Here is a 19,295-nt window from a genome sequence, read left to right as displayed (position 1 = left end):
AGACTAATTTGTTTTTACTTTGCAGACACAACATTATAGTCTTTTTTTGCTTCTCATTTTTTCTTCTTATAAAGGGGAAGGGAATATGATAGAAAAAAAGGTGGGCTCCAGGATAGAAGTCTTCAGCCTTACACCCGAGGCACTCCAGTATGTATACGCAAACAGCAACTAAAATAGAAGGGGCGGTTTCTCAGCTGCTGCGATCTGCGTAGTGCTATTAATTTGATAGTCACTTAAACCAGGGGAACGTTTGACCCCAAAGCAGGGTGGCCAATACCCTGGCAAGAGCAGAACGAGATACTGGGCCAAGCTGGTGTGAACAGGGATAGGTCACCAGCCTCACTGTGCTTGTGCTCGATCTGCAAGCAAGAGCTCACCCCCTGCTACCAGACAAGCAGCAGCCACTTGAATTTAAAGCAGCTCAAACTGTTTATTTCTTCCCAAGCCCAGCTTTAGTTGCCTTCCTTGCTACTCTGGCCCACATCCCCCCTAGCCAGTCCCTGCATCTCTCCACCCGCACAAGCCTGGCCAGGAGGTGGACGAGGGGGCTGGGTTGTCCGTCCCGCAGGCACCACCGAGCAGGGGGAACACGAAACTGGGGGAGCAGCCAGAGCCCAGATATTCAGGAGAAAGCGCTTGTTTATGTGAAAACACAAGGAGGCAAATAGTTGACATTAAGATTTCAGGGAGGCTGTGGGACTGGGCTATTTCTTTGAGCCCTCACACAAAGGGACCTTTTTTGTCTCAGTGTAAAACAGAAACGATATTGAAGGGTCTGTGGAATTTCTGGGCATTTTTTTCCCCTCAGAGACGCAATGGCCCGCGCTCCAAAGCGACAGATGAAGTAGGATGCAAAGGACAAGATGTTCGTATGTGGCTCTGCATCTGCCTCCTGCCCCTCTGCTGCCACCCCCCCCAAAACCCTTTGCCCCCAAAAAGCTCTTCTTGCAGCAGCCAGAGGGGCAGAGCTTGGAGGTGCCCCACCAGGGCTCACACAGCTGCACCCATGCCTGGAGGCACTGCAAATACTGCTGGAAGCCATGTGCTGAATGCATCCCCTTTTGAAAAGGGGACTGCAGCTCCCATGTCCACTTTGCCAAGGGTCTCTAGTCTGTCATCTCACATCCAGCTGACAATCCATGTTTCAGGCCACAGCCTGGGAGCCAGGACAGGTTGCCTTGGACTCGTCATCCCACACAAGCCTCCAGCTTCAGCCATCCAAGAGGGGCATCGAGCCCACACCAGCCCCCAAGGCCAGCCCAGCTGCCCCTCCATGCACTTGCTCCTGTCCCAGCAAGGATGAGGATACACATGTTGCTGCTTCATGGGTGCTGTTCCCAACAGGGCTGAGGACACCTCTCAGTGTTTTCTTTGTGGAAGTGTCATACAACACAGTTTTGCCCCAAAGTGCTTCCTGCACCAGTGCCCACAGGGCTTGGGCCAGCCCAGAAACAACCAGCCAAACACACAAGCAACTGTGGACAGGGCACCAGTGCAACACAGCAGAGCTCTTCTCCATCTCACCTCGGCAAAAGCACAGAGATTTCTCCAAGTTCATAAAGGTACAGGGATGTACCTGCTACCTGACCCTCCGTGAACCCCTGCCACCTCAAAGGCCACAAGAGTTTGGCACAGACCCCACCACACTGCTCATCCTGAAGCTCCTCACACCCCCATGGCACTTTCTGCCCACAGATGATGGGAAGAGTTGTCCTCTGCAGGCAGCCAAACTGCCATAGGTGCTGCTGGAAAGCACTCAGGCCAGGGAAGAAAGCTGACATCCATCATCAGTAAGAGAGCAACGCCTCGGTGCAAGTGAAATGCCCGATAAGCCCAACCCTGACCCAGCAGCCACTGTTTATAGTATGAAAGTCCCATTAACACCAGTGCATGGTACAACTCCTGCTGTTTACAGGAATTTCTCCACCTCACCCACTCAGCGGCAAGGGGAGAAACAGAGACCTTCCAAGTTCATTTGGAGATCTGCCACGTTTTCCCCTTCCTGAACATATATAGCACACAGCCAGGGCAGTAAGGTCGTTTTAGGACAGCCCTGGTACAAAAGGCTGAAGACACACGGAAAATAAAAACACCGTTCTCCTGCAGCAAGTGCCAAGCCTGACACCCCCCCGCCGGTGCCAGCAGAAAGCACGTAATCCCACCGAGGCTGGGGAGGGCGGATCACAGGAACAGCACAGCATTGTGCCAGTGGCGGAGCAGCCCAGCTCATGCTGGCAGGAGGGCACAAGGACCTCCCGGTGGTGGGGACCAGCAGAGGAGTTGGCAGAATAATATTTTCCCAGTTAACTGTGAGACTCTGGGGGAGGAAAGCAAAAATACAGAGTGCATCTGCAGCCACGTCTGATAGAGGCTTCTTAGAGGCAACCAGTCCCAGCCACACTGGGACAAAGCACCTGCTCCCCTCTCCCCGGTGTGCTGGGCAAACCAGCACCATCCAGCCCTCCCCAGCTGCCTGCTCCACATTTTCATGTGCTTTATTTCTCCCAGCTCATAGGGTGGTTTTTTTACTCCCCACCCCATGGACACCCATTCACTTTTAACTCTTGGTCATCTCTGACAACAAGCCCAGATGTAGAGAAAAGTCACCTCCTCCGGGAAGTGAGAGGAGCCCTGGTCCCCAACACCTGGCCGTAAGCTGTCTCTCCAGCCGATCTCACACCTCCGAGCCCTTTGGGGCACCGTGCATCCTCAGGGAGGACTTAACCTCCTTGTCCACCGGGAACAAGACCACGATAGGTCAGCGGCTGCAGCCTCCACGGGGTGCGGAGGAGGAAGCGGTGCGGGACAAACAATGGGCGCTTTGTCTGCCCAGGCAAGGGAGACACAACAGAGCAATAAAAGTTACATGCTGAGCTGGTGGGATGGTTCAAAGAGATCAGCCTGTTCGTCCTTCGCTTCCTGGAGGCCCCTGCAAGAAATTCTGGCAGTGCCACTTCAAATCAGTGCTTAGCTTGAAGAAAACTCGCTTCAAACCTCCAAGAAAGCTTTCCTACTGGTTGGAGCTCTCTTCATTCCCGGTTTGAGTTTCCCTAATAAACCCCAGATTGCTCAACTTCCGTAACACTGGTCTATGAGCTCAGGCAGCAGTTAACCCTTTGCAGCCCCAAACAAGGGGTGAATAACCTCCTTCTCCTGTTTTATTCGCCCTCAGTGCCTTTTTCGGGATAAGCCGCACAGTAGGGAAGTGTACCCAATACTCAAAGCCTGCAGGACTGCAGTGTCTATCCCCACCCAAAATCCAATACCCCTGCGATACAGCACACACTGATTTGTCCCTTGTGCGAACTGTACAAAGCACAGGACTGTGAGGAATGGGCGCAAGGAATTCCGATTCATCTTCCGCATGCTGCAACACCAGGCTACCACACAGCAGCATCCACAGCCGATTAGACCAACACACAACCTAATTATCACAATGCAAATGGATGGAACAGCAAGCTCTACAAAAGCCTCATGAAAATACACAGTGCTTGTTTGGAAATGTTGCTGTCGGACACTGAACCTCAGTGGCCAAACAGGAAAGCCACACAATGTTTTTATCCACAAAAACCTTTACCAGAAGTGGAATTTCAGAACAATTGGCAGCATTACCAAAACTTTCTATGTGTATGCATATAAATATTCACGAGCACATTTACAAATACATTTACATCATACAAGCACGTTTATGCAATCAAGACTGATTTTTTTTTGCTTCCCAAAGGCATCTTTTAAAGAAAACCTACTAAATTTGTTTTCAAAGACAAAAATGTAATACAGACTTCCACTAAGAGGTAGAACAGAAGTCAGAAATGTACCAACAACCCATCCAGTGCCCAGGCATGCCTGTTTGTGGCAGGGAAGGTATGCAGCCAGCATCACGTCCCCACATCTCTGACCTCCTCCTGGCACCTTCCAGAAGAGCTGCCTGGAAGAGCTGTTGGGTCAAGAAACTTAACTCTGACCACTGCAAAGCAGAGATAGCTACTGCCAAGATAGCAGAGAGTGCTGCCCCAGAGCTCTCAAAGCTCTGATGGCCACAAGCATCTTCAAAACCTCTGCAGAAACAGAGGCTCCTCAGTGTTTTCCTCTCCATCCAGGCTTCCCTCCAGTCTCTCTCCACTGCTGGTTGGACCAATGCAGTGGGCTTGACCCAGGAGGAGACTCCAGCTGGCAACTCAGCACTGAGGGAGGCTCCTCACCCTTCCCACACCACCCAGCTCTACCAGGGAAGAGCCACCACCATCACCACCCCACAGCAAGCTCAGGCAGGCCATTTCCTGAGGCCAGTGACAAATCTGTCCCAACACAAGCATCTTCCCAAGCTGCATTTCCCCACCTGCCACCCCTCATATCTCACCCAATTGACCCCAACCCCAGTAGTCTGGGGGCTTGCTATCAATGTTTCTACTTAACCCAAGCTGTGTTAAGAGCACCCAGGGTTATCCTATACATTGCAGTCTCTCATACCCCCCACTTCAATTCTGAGGTTTGTAAACACCCCAGTAATAAAAATAAACCACTGCAGTGGAATCATACACCTTGAGTCACAGCTAGAGCAACCCCCTCGGAAGCCCTGCAGGACACTCTACTCTAGAGACTGAGTAAGAGCCAGGATACCTCATGTGTTTATGAATAAATACATTTGTAAAGACCATAGAGTTTGAGCTACACTTTGTGACTCAGCATGATTTTGCCTAGAAATGAGCTGGCCTGAAGAGTTATTTCAGTGCAGTGTCTGTTTTAATGACTCTTGCAAGACTCCCACAGCTCACGCTGACTAAGCAATACGAACCTTGTTGTGAGTGGGATCTTCCAAAAAAGCTTAATCATGCATGTAATTTCACCCATATAAACCTTCCCAGAGAAATCAGATGCTATTCCCTATGTACAGAACAACATACAGAGTTGGAACTTTCATAGTTTCCCTGCACTTCTTTCCTCCACCAACATGTTGTTATGACACAGGCATGGGACACTCCCATGGTAGGTTTGTGGAAACCCCCCATAAATCCTGTTGTTTGTGGATTTCAAGTCATGTGGGGTTACACTTTCTCATGTTGTCTTCAAATTAATCCCCCAGGAATACCATGGCACCTTCCCAAGTGCTCTGGCTGGTAACCCAGAGGTGCCAGAGCAGGGACAGCACTAGGACACGTGGTGGCAAGGTGCACACTGAAGAGTAAGGCCACCCTGTAACCACGCTCAAGGCGTGCTTTATATTCCCAACATCCGAAGGCCATGCTTTGGAAGGCTTTCCAGAGAAAGTTGTTCACCTCCCAGCTCCCCAGCCCCAAGTTTCACTCTTTTGCTTAATCAACACAAGCTGATAGAAGTCATTACAAGCCTTCTTGGTCCAGCATCACCCTGTTGTTTCTACTTCAGGTGTCTGACAGTGGGAAATATTGGAGTTAAGCAGTCTTAGTGCTACCAAAGTACAAGTAGTGACCACATTTTTCCTAGTAATCATTTTCTTAAGACATTAGCCAATTTGTCCTTGAAAGGATGGTCATTTTCCATTGCACAATGACCAGTTCAATGCAACATTTTCCATCCAGATTTCTCCAGCAGACACACCCAAGTGTCTTCTGCAAGGCTCACATGCACCTCAGTGGTGATGCTCCAAGTCTTGTAAGCAGAGTAGAGCACAGACATGGGTCCTGTCCCAAGCACAGCTTGTGTACAAGACCCCAGCAGCTCCACACTAGTAGCTCAGACTCCTTCAAACCTTCCCCAAGTAATCAGGTCAATATTTAGGCAGCAAACACTGAGCTGCCTGCTGTCACAGCCACATCACAGGGTTCCTTTTGCACAGGGAGCACAAGGATATGGAGCTAGCTTGCTTCAGGGAAACTGCAACATGCAGTCACCTGCAATGCCCTCCCAGCAATCCTGCCACAGCTCCAATACCTCCGGTACTCATACAAGCAGTGAAAAAACCCCAGTGTCGGTGGTTAAAACACACCAGGGATACTCTGCAACACGGCAAGGACTGGATTTGGGATCAGAGGAAATCACAAAAGTGAAGGGAGGGAAACCAGGCTGGCAGCACAGGCAGGGAGGGAGAGCAGCTCTAAGTATTAGTCAGAAAGAGTCAAAAGTTCACGTTATTCCCACAGCAGAAAAGTGCTGCGAAGGCACTGCACTCAGGTTAAGGACTTAAGCATGAGGGAAAGAGGATTTTCTCAGGAAGGACTTCCCCCTCACAACATACCACTTGCCCTCTCTCCACAGATATGAAACCCCAGGCAAAACTTGACACAAGGCAAGCCAAAACACAAAATCCAGGTAGAGATCAGCACCTCCAGATAGCTCACCATGGCCAAAATACTCTGCAGCAGCCCACTTAGTTTCATCATCCAACAATATACGAACGGGGTCATGCACCAAACCTGCGTTGCACCAAGCCATTCACTGCCTCCAGAGAAGCTACACCACATGTACTACGTGTAGCTGAGTTGCAGTCCAGGACGTGCCATAGGGATGAGACAAGCTCGGGGCTAATGCTCCGAATCTGGAGGCTGTGCATAAAGCTGACATGGGGTAGAAGACCAGGATGTTCCCCTGAAGTCCACTCTCATCCAGAGAAACAGCTCAGACTCAAGTAAACCTCAGGCTTGCTCACGATCTTGTGAAGCCTGGCTCTGCCAAGGCTGAAGAGGCTGTCACGCAAGCAGGCAGGCTGCGTAAGGAGAGTCTCAAGCGTAACTAGAGCTGACATCAGTCTGTGTTTCTCGGGCAGCAAATGGGAGTGATGAAATTGCTGCTGTGGAGGAGAGCAGCAAACCCCAGGGCATGCACTGCTGCTCCCGGAGGACCTTTCTACCTCCCTCCCTGGGAGGTGCCCGCACAGAGCGTCTCTGCATCTCACATCTATGTGACAACCCAGTACATTTTGGCTACAGTGAAGGCAGGCATTTCCTCCTCACCAGGCATTTTCTTCCACTCTGAAAACAGATTCAGGTACAGGGAGATGCTGAAGCACAACAAAAACTCCAATCAGGCACAGATCTGGCCTCATCTACAGACAGGCCTGTCTATAACACAGAAAAATATAAAAACACTGACCCACAGGAAGGAAAAAAAGTATTTTCTCCCTCCTCACAGCCTCCTTACTATTTGGTTGTCCTCAAACAACACCCCAGCAAATGCCTGAACAATACAGGTTACAGCAATACAGCAAGGAGACTTGGCCCAGATCCCCACCCAGCGTAAATCAGCGCTGCATTAGTAGAGCCAGAGCTTTACGACAGCAGAAGATCTGGCTCACGCTCAGTCCGCAAAACCAGCTGCCATCAGACTAATGCAACACAAATTAAACATAAGGTTTTCCAATCAAGCCTCACATCAAAAGTAGAGCTATGTGAATCAGGTTACAGGCAGAGCTTCAAGCTAATATTTGTTTTACCTTAACTACTGTGCTACTAGCCTCTGCAGTGAACTTAACTTAATAGGCAAGATCCTGCTGGCAGCCAACATTAACTGCTGAAGAGTCATTTCTACTGATGCCCACTCAGTTATCTCATGCCACAACCACAGTTAGCTCTATCTGGCCAATTAAATTCAGACCACCTTGCCTGTGAAAAATCTCCTGGATGGGATCACGCGTATTCCACATCTAGTGAAGCACACCACAGAAGTACCTAGCAATGCCAAGGGGTCTACCCAGCTGTTTAGTGATGCCTTTTTGTCATCTAAAACAGCCACAATGTTAACTTGAGCACTGCTGGGCTTGTGACCGTTCCTGTACCCCGCAGGAACAAGGCAGATGCTCTGGGCCTCAACTTTCTCCCCCTCCTCGCGCTTCCTCCCTATTTTACTATCTGTAGTCCCACAAGAGTTTCACAGAGAAGCAGCAGATTACTCAGGGAAGCCACATATTTCCCCTTTACCAAGACACACTATAACGTGACCCAGCAAAACACAAGAGTAAAGACAGCACACGTGTGTAGCAATCTAGAAAGGACGGTGCCAGACTCCCAGGGTGGCTTGGACCAGGACCCCAAGTTCAGCTTGAAAACCCCAGTGGAGCTCCCTGTGCTGGCTGGAGCACTCAAAGAGAGCTTGATGAGGAGAGCTCAAATCGTTCACACCAAATGGTTCATCAGCAACTCAAATATTGTCCTGGCTACAGCTGGGAGTGGCCACTGGAGAAACCCTCACCAATATTCATTTGAATGGACATCCCCATTTCTGACAGAATGGTTTCTCACTTGCATGTTGAACAGAGAAGATCAGATCAAAAGTTACACAGAAACATCTCCTTTCTCACCCAGCAGCCTGGTCTGAGAGCCAGGGTGATACCTGCTCACTCCCAGAGGGGCTGTGGGAGAGGCCACCTTTCCCTTAAGGGAACGCTTCCACCCGCGTCAGTTGGCGACAGCCCTTCAGTGCTGCTGTTATCACAATCAGGACACGGCGCTGAAGGCGGCAGCATGAAGTGCTCTGTGGTCCTACACCGACAGAGACGGTTGGTACCCGGATAGTGGTCTGAGTTGCAGCATACAGTCCCGCTGCAAGCAACCTGCCTGCTGGTCAAGACATTGGGACATAAATTCATCTCAGAGGAAGGAACCCTATGTAGCTGTGCAGTTTCCAGCAGGTGAGGACCAAGGGATGGAGCTACTCATCCATTGATTTCCTGGGAAACTGAGACAGCCACAAGAATCAGCTTCTCCACACCTCCATGGCAGGAGGCAAAGCTTTCAGCCAGGCTTTCTCCTCTCTTCCCTGCCTACCCAGCCTGGAAGCAAACTGGAGCAAGGACTATATTCAGCTAACAGACCCCAACCTCTGCAGCACGTCTGACCTTGCCACATGACAGTCCACTTTTTCCAGACAGTTTTGGAAGTACCATGAAGGAGCTCTGCTTGCAAGCCACTATCTCTAGCAGTGGCCAGAAGGAATTGCACTGAGCAAGAGGCCAAGCCTCTGTGGTTTCCAATACTCTCCTTTCACAGGGCAGCTCTTAAGTCTTAAGAACATTGCTTTATTTGCAGTGGTTCACAGAACTGTGAGGCTGGAGGCACCTCTGGTGATCACCTACTCCAGCCTGCCTCCTCACAGCAGGTTGCTCAGGACTGTCTGGTCAGATTTTGAATAACTCTGAGGATGGAGACTCTTCTGCTTTATGTTTTTTCTGCTTTAAATAACATCCCACTCTTGAATCATGGAAAAAAGATTTTTGTACAAAGGCATTCAGATCAGGCAACATCCAATCTCAACAGCAACAATGAGTTGAGCTGTCTGAAAATGAGTTGGGAGGAAAAAAGCTTCAGCTAGAAACTATTTTGCTGGAATAAATCTGCTTTTCAGAGTTGTTGACTTTTTGACAAGATGAAAGACTCCAACTGGAAAATATCCACTTTGCATCAAAAACCTGATCAGGCAAGAGAACAGAAGACTTTGCCTTTCTGTTAAAGTGATCTCTCAAAATGGAAAATTTGCACTGTTTGTTTTCATTTTGTCATGAAATTCTCCTTAGCACAGGAAAACATTTCCCAGCCAGCTCCACCGATTAGCAGCTCTGCTGCTCTGCCAGCCTGAGAAGTGACACCATGCCTCAAGCACGGCGTTCCTGCCACAGGGTGCTGCGTTGGCCCACGCTCGCCCCGACGTGCCTTTGCTGCTGGCTGGGGTTTCACGTGGCCCCAGACTGCCTCCCACTGAGCAGCACTTCACTCCAGCTGGAGACCCACAGGACACGTCATTGCCCAAATATCTCCACAACTCCAAGCCAGCAGTATTGCTTCGTACGCAAAAATCCTTGCTCCAGTAATGCCCAAGCCCTGCTTTTGGCTTTGCCAGACCCAGGGTTGCAAACACCAGCTCTTCATGAACAACCTGGCCCTTTGAAACAGAGCAGGAGCGGATGGACAAGCTCATTTCACCACCCAACTACCTTAAATGTGCATGTTATGAAAGCCCAGCACACATCCACGACCCGCCCCGCATTCCCCAGAGATGCCGTTCAGGAGGAGCAGGGTGTGTGCACGCGCCTTTCTGTCCACGAGCTGTTCTGGATGCAGCATGCAACGTGAGCCAGGGGCTGAAATAGCATCTGTTTTTAGCAGGAAGATGCTGCAAGGCTGTGACACCCACCTGCCATGCTAAAAATGTGAGGCGGGAATGTTCAGCATCCAGCCAAATTAGCCTTGAGAACAGAAATACCAGGTTCGTACAACTAATCTTCCAGGGGAAGAGAACACCCCCTGGCCCGCCCCTAGGAAACCCAGGGCGACCCGAGATGGAGCTCCCCAGTCCCTGGCTCCTAAACAACAAACAAGAGCAGAACAAAGGCGAGGGCATAAAAGGAAACCCTGCGCGGACCCACCACCAAATACAACTCAGGAAGGGGCCGGTGCGTACAAGCAGCAAGACATCTCTCGCACATGGGTTGCTTAGTTTATCCAAAGGAATTGCCACATTTATTTACCCAAATGACTTTCTGAAGTGGTTTAGCTACAGCAGATTTTGTTTCTGTTGTCATTTCCCCTGTACGCAGCTTCGCCCCTCCCCGGAGTCTGCAATGTTTCTGTCAGAGCAGCAGTCTGCACACGAGGGTAAAGGTTTTACAAGTCCAGGGAATAAAATCCCTTGAGTAGCTGTGGTTGCTGAGTTATGGTTTTTGGGAGCCTCCTGGAATGATGCAAGTAATTGAGGTCACTTGAAGCAGCCTCTTGATGGCTTCATTTTCCTATTTGTTAGCAAGCCCCTGGCCTGAACAGAGCTGATGGATGCCGCACTCCGTAGAACAATTTATCTAATCTTAAAAGGCAAAATACAGGGCCATGTATGCATCAAGAATGTCACAGGAGCATAGCAGAAGGACCCTCCCAAGAGAACTGGCTTCTGTGTTTGAGCAGCCCTCCTCTAACCAAACCTGCCCTTTGCAATCCAGAGCTGGGAAGTCAGTTTTAACAAATGAAGCTGCGAACAGCTTTGACAAGAAGGAAGGAGTCGGAGCACTAATGTCATCACTCCTGGGACCCTTTCCATATCTGCCATCTGGGATAACTTTCTGCCAACCAACAGTTTCACTCAGCACAGGAAGTTCTGCCCATTTTTAGACCACATCTCAACAAAAGGGAAAGCAGTCCTCACCGAGCCCTACAAACAAGCCATGAAAAGCCCAACCAAATGCTTTCTCAGGACACAAGGCCTGCTTGTGCTTCTTACCTTTCTCTTGGTAACTACGCACACAAAGCTATAGAAATCTGATGACTTCCACAAACACAGACTTGCCTGTTACCAGTGGGTCCCCTGCTCTCCTACAGAGACCAGTTTGGCTTTGACTAAGAGTCACTCAGAACCCTGCTCTGAGGACCATCCTTCACAGCTCTGGTCCCCATGAGCAAACCTAAAGCACGCTTGATCTTGATGTTCTGTAAAGCCAATGACTAAATCCCCAATCACTTTAGTGACACGCGGTCAAGCTTTCAGGCAGTTGCGTATAATTCAATGCCGCTCAGCATTGCTTTTAACCACAAGCTGGAGATCAGGCACAGGTTTAGCTCAGAAGAGCATGAAGAACGTATCTAATCCCAAAGAGACCTTCACAGGCATCTGTGAACCTGCACACACTGACTCAGCACACACCACCTCCAGTTTCGTAGCTGTAAAGCAACCTTTTTGTGCCCTTTAGATGGCAGCAACTTTCTGAAAGCTGTGGAAACACATGGGTAAGAGAAAAAAATATTAACTCTGGAGGTCATGAGATGAATCTAGGTGAGAGGGAGGTCAGGGATAGAGCTAAGCATACTCACACGCTCCCCAGACATACACACAGACTTGGAGGATGCACTGCTAGAGCTGGCCAGCAGTGCAGAATAAATATAAAGAGCACATCCGAAATGATCTGAAGAGCTTTGTGGTGATTTCTAGAGCAACTGCCAGGGAAACTGTTAAGCTTTTTCTGCAGAGCTGCTGCAGACAGGCTGCTCCATCAGCAGGACTCAGCCTGTCTGGTGTGACGGGGCCTCCAGGCAGCTGCTCTGAGCGGACAGAGGTCCCAGCAGGACACACACGCTCTCAACATCAAAGCCCCCGCATCAGTCATCCACAGTTAAAAATTGTGCACAGCTTTTCTACGAGGATCCCCAAGACATTTACTTGCAAGTTCTCCGCATTCCACACACATTCCTGCAAGGAAGCTTTTGATACGATTTCCAAGGGGATCCAACACTGAAGAAGCCTGGACACCAGTAACACGAGTTTAGTCAGAAATATGACTGCTCGTCACCAAATTAATCACTTACAGCATTCTTTTTCCCTAAGCTGCGATCAAGAAAATATTACTTTGAATTTCTACATAGCTGTCCCTGGAGAACAGCTCAGCCCTTCACAGCGCTCAGCCTTACAACACCCTCTGCTTGCTAGGGAGCACTTCTGCCATTATCTGTTTCATAGAAAAAGAAAGCCAGAATCAGAAGACAGTCTTCCCAGAGGTACAAAGGAAGAGAGTAAAAGCCAAAAACAAAAGCAAGGAGTTGCTATAGCAAGTGCCCCACGAGGCTGCCCTTTCCCTGAGCTGGTAGGAAAGGGATCTTTTGTATAAACAGTTTATAAAGCAGGTCGATTCCAAAAAAAAAAAGGCACCCTCAAATGAAAGTACAGACCACTGTTTCCAAAAGCATTCAGAAATCTGTGTTGCCAACCATGACACACCCTGGGTTGGCGTTTCCTTAGCAAAAGGTTAAGCCCCCTCCGAGAGGCTGGGCTTCCAGAGCCAAGTCCCTTCTGAGCCATCAGCCATGTCCAGTCCATCACCTGTGGGACTCAGCCCTATACAAGAGGCATTAGCTCCCCAAATCACCCACTGGACTTCAGATACTCCATATTCAGAGGGGCCAAATCAGGGCATTTGGATCCAATTAGTTTTCCTGATCTGCCCTGAAAGTCAGCCAGGGCTGAAGCTGTTCCAGCTGCACATATGGCTTAGAGCAGGAAAGGCACAAGTCCCTCAAAACATCCTCTCCAGCATGTGTTTCACAATAGTGCTGTTCCTCACTCCAAAAGGAAAAAATCACTCCAGTACTATGAAGTTTTCCTTCTCAGCAAAACTGATCATGCCTCCCCTGTAGCAATGTTTTTGTCTCCTCTCTCCAGCCATGCACTTTCAAACCCCTTTGTAAATTTAACAGTAAGCAGACCCTATGGGCAAGACAGAATGAAGTTAATTCCTTAATTATTTTTTTAGGAGCAAAGACACTTCAGGCCATGGAAAACCAGCAGGCTCACACAGATACCTCCCTATTCTGCAGCAAACTGTTCCTTTGCCACATCCCAGCTGCAGCCAGGAGCCAGAGTGGGAGGAATGTCACACCGGGCCGAGGCAGACGCAGGCAGCAGCGTTCGGAGCCAGCGCTGGGACCCTCGCCACGCCGCACAAGCACCAACCCAGCTGGGCTGTAAACGCACCCAAGGTCCCGGCACACTTGGAATCACTAGATCTCATGTTTTGGGGAGGGAAAGGTTTCTTTGCCCAGTTTTACCAGCTGCTCCTCCTGTTATATTCATGCCCGAAAGTCAGCAAGTGAAGGCAGTCCAGACCCAAAAGCCCAAGGCTCCCCTGCAGCCAGCAGACACCAGCTGTCCTCCTGTTTTGGCACATCCTGGGGCCAAGCACTGCTTATTTGGCCCAGCACAAGCACACCTGGGATGCTGATGGCAGCAGCAAAAGCAGGCACTGCTGTCCTGTGTGCCGAGCAGCCGTTACACACTGCACACAACCACAGAAACACTGCTGGCACTCCCAGACAACACGGCAACCCAGACTGCGGCACAGCCCTGCATACAGTTTAATTAGGACCCTCTTTCATAGTCCGGAGCAAGAGACTACCCTTACTGCTCAGTTATCATGGTCTAGGGAGTAAGTGTTAGGTGACACAGCGGAGGACAATACAAAGGGAAGAAGTCCAATATCTCCTGCTCCTTCCCGAGTGGAAGTCAGGAACATCTGTGGAGCCCAGCCAAGAGTCTCACCCATTTGGGTCTTTCTTTGGGTCTAGAGTTCAATTGGATCTGAGAGTTTGGCCCAAACCCTCAGCTTTTGTCCAGCTCTGTGGGTAGATGGAGAAAGACCAGGCACTAGCTCCTAAATCCAGATAACTAATGTTGGCCCCAAGTAGTGTCTAACAAGTGGGGATGGACAGACTATCAGAGGAGTGCCCAACACCCCAGCTACCTCCAACTGGTCAGCGGTCACCCCAGCATAACTTAGAGCAGCCCCTAGGCTACCTTAGGAATAGGGAAAAAAGTAGAGCACCTCGATTTCTTGATCATGCTTCAATTCCTATTTAACATGACTTTCAGGTCTGTTTTTCTGCTATACAAACTTTAAAATGAACAGACACTCCTTTCAGGCGAACCAGCCAGGGCTGTGCTGAATTCACCCAAGCCTCCGCAGAGTTACTAACTCCAGCTCTGTCAAAGCCAGACCACAGAGGCACAGGAGGAAGCAAGGGCCCATGGCTTATCCAGGTCACCAGTCCAACATCTGCTTTCTATGTTCCCCTGGGCAGGGCTCCAAGTGCGTAACACACACATCTCCCTGTCTGTCTCCATACAGCACATGCCATTTGTCTCCTCCGGCACTGCCGACCAGTGACCCCAGCAAAAATTGGTGGAGCAGAGTGAAAAGCAGCTCCCTGAGAAACACACCTCATCCCTCGGGAAGAAGCAAGTCTGCAAAATAAATGCTGCAAGTGGAGCAGCAGTGATCCCTGCCCTTAAAGCAGGGCTCTAAAGCAGCTCAACCTCACCAAGTGAAAACTAGCAGAGCCATAAAGAGCATCCTTTCCCCACAGCAGCGTTTCTGCAATCCGCAGCCCGAGCACGGCGGACAGTGCTGTTCTAACCCTTCCACCTGGGTGGCAACAGACCCATCAGCAGGCTGATGCATGGACAGGGCTGGAGGAACCAGGGGAAATAGGTGGTCAACAGGGAGCCAGTCCCACCCACCTCAAGACACCTGGAGCAGGACTGCACCTTGGCAAGTTGTTTGGCCTCAGGACAGCCTGAACCCCCCTGAGCCCCAGCCTGGGGGATCCCACGGGGTTGTCAAGTCCCACACTTGTACTGGTAAAGAACAATTGAGCCCCATCAGGATGGCAAATTGCTCACAGCCCAGGGTGCAGAGGAGCAAGGTAGGGACACCCAAGCCGCTGGGCAGGGATCGTGCAATCAGCCCGTTGTGGTGGCTTCGGCTCGGCAGCAGCAACACGGGCTCAGCATCCCTGGGGCTTCCTGCACCACCACTGGCAGCCTGGACTGCTGCAAGGGCTGTGCAGGGGATGTGAGGACCACAGCAGCGTCCCAGAGGTGACAAGCCTTGCCAGCTGGCACAGGGGGATCTTGGCACAGCACACCACCCAGGGACACATCACCTGCAGCCCACATAAGCCACCAACAGGTACCCAAGAGCTGACTACAGCTCCTTGAGCTATTTGCCTTCCACAGTGTACCTAGCCACACAGTGCACTTGTCCCAAAAAGAGGGATCTTCACCCAGCGTGCAAGCCAATGCACGCAGGGTCGAGGTATTTCTTTATCGCAGATTTGCACAAAGCCAGGAGCTAGGTGATATTTCGAAGCTAACTCTGCTCCATACAAGAACTACAGCATATTTATCCTGTTACATGATCAGCAGAAACCCACCCAAGTTTGTACTTACTGTGATTAGCACTACAGTTGTTATTGGCTAGTCACATTTAAATTAGCACGCATGCCCCTTGAAGGTGTTGGAGGGTGTAAGTCAACTCGGTCTTCAATCGAGTCGGTGGTCCTCATCTCCTCTTACTGTCTTCACCTTTCCCCCACCTACTGCTGATTTCTGCTGACTTTACACTTGTATAGCAACTTTTTTGGACCCCTCACTCCAAGAAGGAGATTGAGGTGCTAGAGCATGTCCAGAGAAGAGCGATGAAGCTGGTGAGGGGTCTGGAGCACAAGTCTGATGAGGAGCGGCTGAGGGAGCTGGGGTTGTTCAGTCTGGAGAAGAGGAGGCTGAGGGGAGACCTCATCGCTCTCTACAACTACCTGAAAGGGGGTTGTGGTAAGGTGGGTGTTGGTATCTTCTCCCAAGTGACAAGTGATAGGACAAGAGGAAATGGCCTCAAGTTGCGCCAGGGGAGGTTTAGATGGGATATTAGGAAAAATTTCTTCACCAAAAGGGTTGCCAGACACTGGAACAGGCTGCCCAGGGAGGTGGTTGAGTCACCGTGCCTGGAGGTATTTAAAAGATGTGTGGATGAGGCACTTACGGACGTGGTTTAGTGTTGGACTTGGCAGGGTTAGGTTTACTCTTGGACTTTATGATCTTAAAGGTCTTTTCCAACCTAAATGATTCTATGATTTTCAGCTTCATGACCTTCTAGAGCAAGAAGTTCCTCTTTATCAGCTTTCTCTGTTCCTCCTCAAGGGCTTTAAAGATTACCAAAGCATGCACATTTATACAAAATAGCTAGTTCTACAATAGGCCTATTGGTTTAGCTTTATCGCACAGGTACAGAAATACTACTGCTCCCACTTTACAGAGGTGGCAGAGAAGCTCGCTGCTTTCCCGATTGAGATACACAGGCATCAAGCCAGCTCCCAGTTCTATGCCAAGATGACAACCATGGGCCATCTAAGCACCATTTACCCTATTTCATAGGGTTTTTCTTTGTATAATTTTGAAACTTGATTTGAAACTTGATTTGAAAAACCCATACAAAAAAATACCCTGGCTAGTTGTGAATGAATGGGAGAGTACAGCTACATAGAGCAATTACACAGCCATTAGCCTGCAGGCAGCTAGCTTTTTAGTCAAAAATATCAACCTCTCCACCTGGAAATGCCCATGTGCTGCAAACCCCTGCTTGGAAAACAAGGAGAGCAGACCTGCTTTTGGACTTGGCATGTGGGGGCTGCACACACACAGTGGGAGATCGTGCATAGGCAAGGGATTCGCTACCCAGAGGGATGGCAGGAAACATTTTAGGAAGGTTGTGAGAGCTAGAGAGAGCCACCAGTCTCTCAGAGATCTCACTACAGGGCTGTGGCACAGCAAGGGTCACCTGCAGCATCAGGCACCCTCTTAGCTATATAACCCTCCTACTTCCACATTAAAACCTATAGCCTGACATGCGGTCAGAGGCTGTGCTGAGGCACCTTCTCTCCCCACCAGGTAAATGCCACAAGAGCAGGCAGCAACATCCCAGGCACATGTAAATACATAACTGCAGAAGGTAGAAAAGATCCAGGGAAATGCAAAACACCAAGAGTTATCCTATAGACTCCAACATCACTTAACTTGTTGTTTGCTTCCCACAGGCAAGCATGCATGTTACACACCCACAGGTACACTCTTATGCCTCTGCAGAGGCTGGTTAAAACACGAAGTCAAGTTCAATGATCACAGAATCACTAAGGTTGGAAAAGACCTGTAAGATCATCAACTCCAACCATCAACCCAACCCCACCACGCCCATTAAACCATGTCCCACAATGCCTCATCCACATGTTCCTTGAACACCTCCAGTGATGGTGACTCCACCACCTCCCTGGGCAGCCTGTTTCGATGCTTCACCACTCTCTCTGTAAAGACATTTTTCCCAATATCCAACCTAAACCTCCCCTGGCACAACTTGAGGCCATTTCCTCTTGTTCTAACACCATGTTCATGCTGTACATACCACACCAAGCTACACAGAAAATCATCTTTATGTTACCTGCTGCAAATATGTATGCCCTGGCCCCACACCACCAGCTTGACATTGCACAGGCAGTGCAGCTTTAAACAGCCAGCCTGAAAAGAGCCATAAACAGCTTTAATTAGCTGCTAATCAGACTCACTTGGTGGCCATCAGTGAGGAGGGAATTTACACCTGGGGAAGCAACCTGCCACAGGCAACTTATGAGTCTCACTGTTTTCTGCTGTGCTGCCCATAACAAAATCATAGTATTTTCAGGTATTTCAAAGAACACATCCCACATTTCCTAAGGATGTTAACTCCTGACTTCACTGTGAGCTGCTAAGATCCAGGGGGGATTGCAAGTTTCCCCCAGTGCTGGAGGACAAGGCACAGCGAGCGCTGACCCCAGAGCGCCCAGCAGAACTAACCGAGTTCAAAGAGAACATTAAACGTTCAAGTTTAGTACAGCATAGCCACAAGCTGCCGGCACACGGCCATCTCAGCTGGGCCAGCTACAGATATCGAGGTGCAGCTTCCCTAGTAGTTCTGCAGTCAAGTTTAAATCTCAACCCAGTGGATACTTAAGCTTATAAATGAGAAACCCCAAAGTTTTTGCAGGAAACCCGCAGGAGGGAAATGCCCGTACTGGAGATGCACACAGCAGGCATCCTCCAGCTTTCTCCACTTTAACCCTGCCCTCGGCAGCAGTTAGCCCATCACCCTAGCACAGGGCACCCCCAGCCCAGCCCCTTACCTGTGCACGGGCTCCTGAAGGTGTTGATAGAAGGTGTTTCCATCCGTGTCAAGTGGTCAAATGTGTCTTGCTCTGAAGGCTCCAGGATCTCCTTTAAAAAAACATCCATTTTTCTCACTGAATATATGGTGTGTGTACAAAACAAACAAAAAAAATAGTATCACATAATGCTAAGTGACCAAAACATCTTTTTTCCCCCCCTATTTTTTTTTCTCAGGGACATCCAGGCCTGGAGCAGATTGCAGGAAGCTGCTCTGCTGCCAACAAACACTGTGTTACTATAGAGATGTTTGGGTACAGCCGCTCTCTGCTGCCTTGCACACCATCCAGCTTCTGAAAGCCCCTGAAGTCAGTGTGAGCCTGACTGAAAGGATTTGAATCTGGCTTTGGGTATTAGACACTTCACGCAGAGCTCACTGCTTTTGAACAGCATCGGGCAGGTTGCAAAGTCACACATTGTAAAGAAAACACCAGAATTAGAGTCGATAAGTGTAAGCCCCCATCCTACCGGTGTTGTGCATACACAGGGCAGCTGAGCTCCAGCTACACTGTTGCACACCCTTTTCCACAACCCTCTCCCCTACCCAGTGCACTTGGGTTTGTTTCACCAAGAAAAATGCGTATAAAGCATGGGACTCCTTTACAAAAGCCAAATCTCACCCATCGCAAAAGCTGGGAGCTGCAGAGCAGCTCCACGCAGGGTTTGCAGCTAGCCCTTGGTTTTCCCTTTCAACACCCGCTCTCTCCCTGTGCTGCCGATTCCCTCAGCCTCAGCTCATCATTCCCCTCTCAAGGGTTCCTTCCCCCTTTCCTACCCCTGCTTTCTCCTTCCAGTCCCGACTTCATCCACCCCATCGTTACATCTCC

At 49.8% G+C, this 19,295-nt stretch overlaps 1 protein-coding gene across 1 annotated transcript in view; it reads right to left on the bottom strand.

The window, feature by feature from the left end:
* Positions 1–18,537, bottom strand: part of LOC132318947 (CMT1A duplicated region transcript 4 protein homolog) — a 29,815-nt gene extending 11,278 nt beyond the window's left edge. Inside the window, exon 1 of the mRNA XM_059828071.1 lies at positions 18,429–18,537. Within this exon, the coding sequence (XP_059684054.1) occupies positions 18,429–18,537 (109 nt within the window). The remainder of the gene's footprint in view (positions 1–18,428) is intronic.
* Positions 18,538–19,295: the final 758 nt, after the last annotated feature.

The sequence above is a fragment of the Gavia stellata genome, chromosome 22 (genome assembly GCF_030936135.1).
Source record: "Gavia stellata isolate bGavSte3 chromosome 22, bGavSte3.hap2, whole genome shotgun sequence".
Classification (NCBI taxonomy): Eukaryota; Metazoa; Chordata; class Aves; order Gaviiformes; family Gaviidae; genus Gavia; species Gavia stellata.
This window is presented reverse-complemented; position numbering and strand designations above follow the sequence as displayed.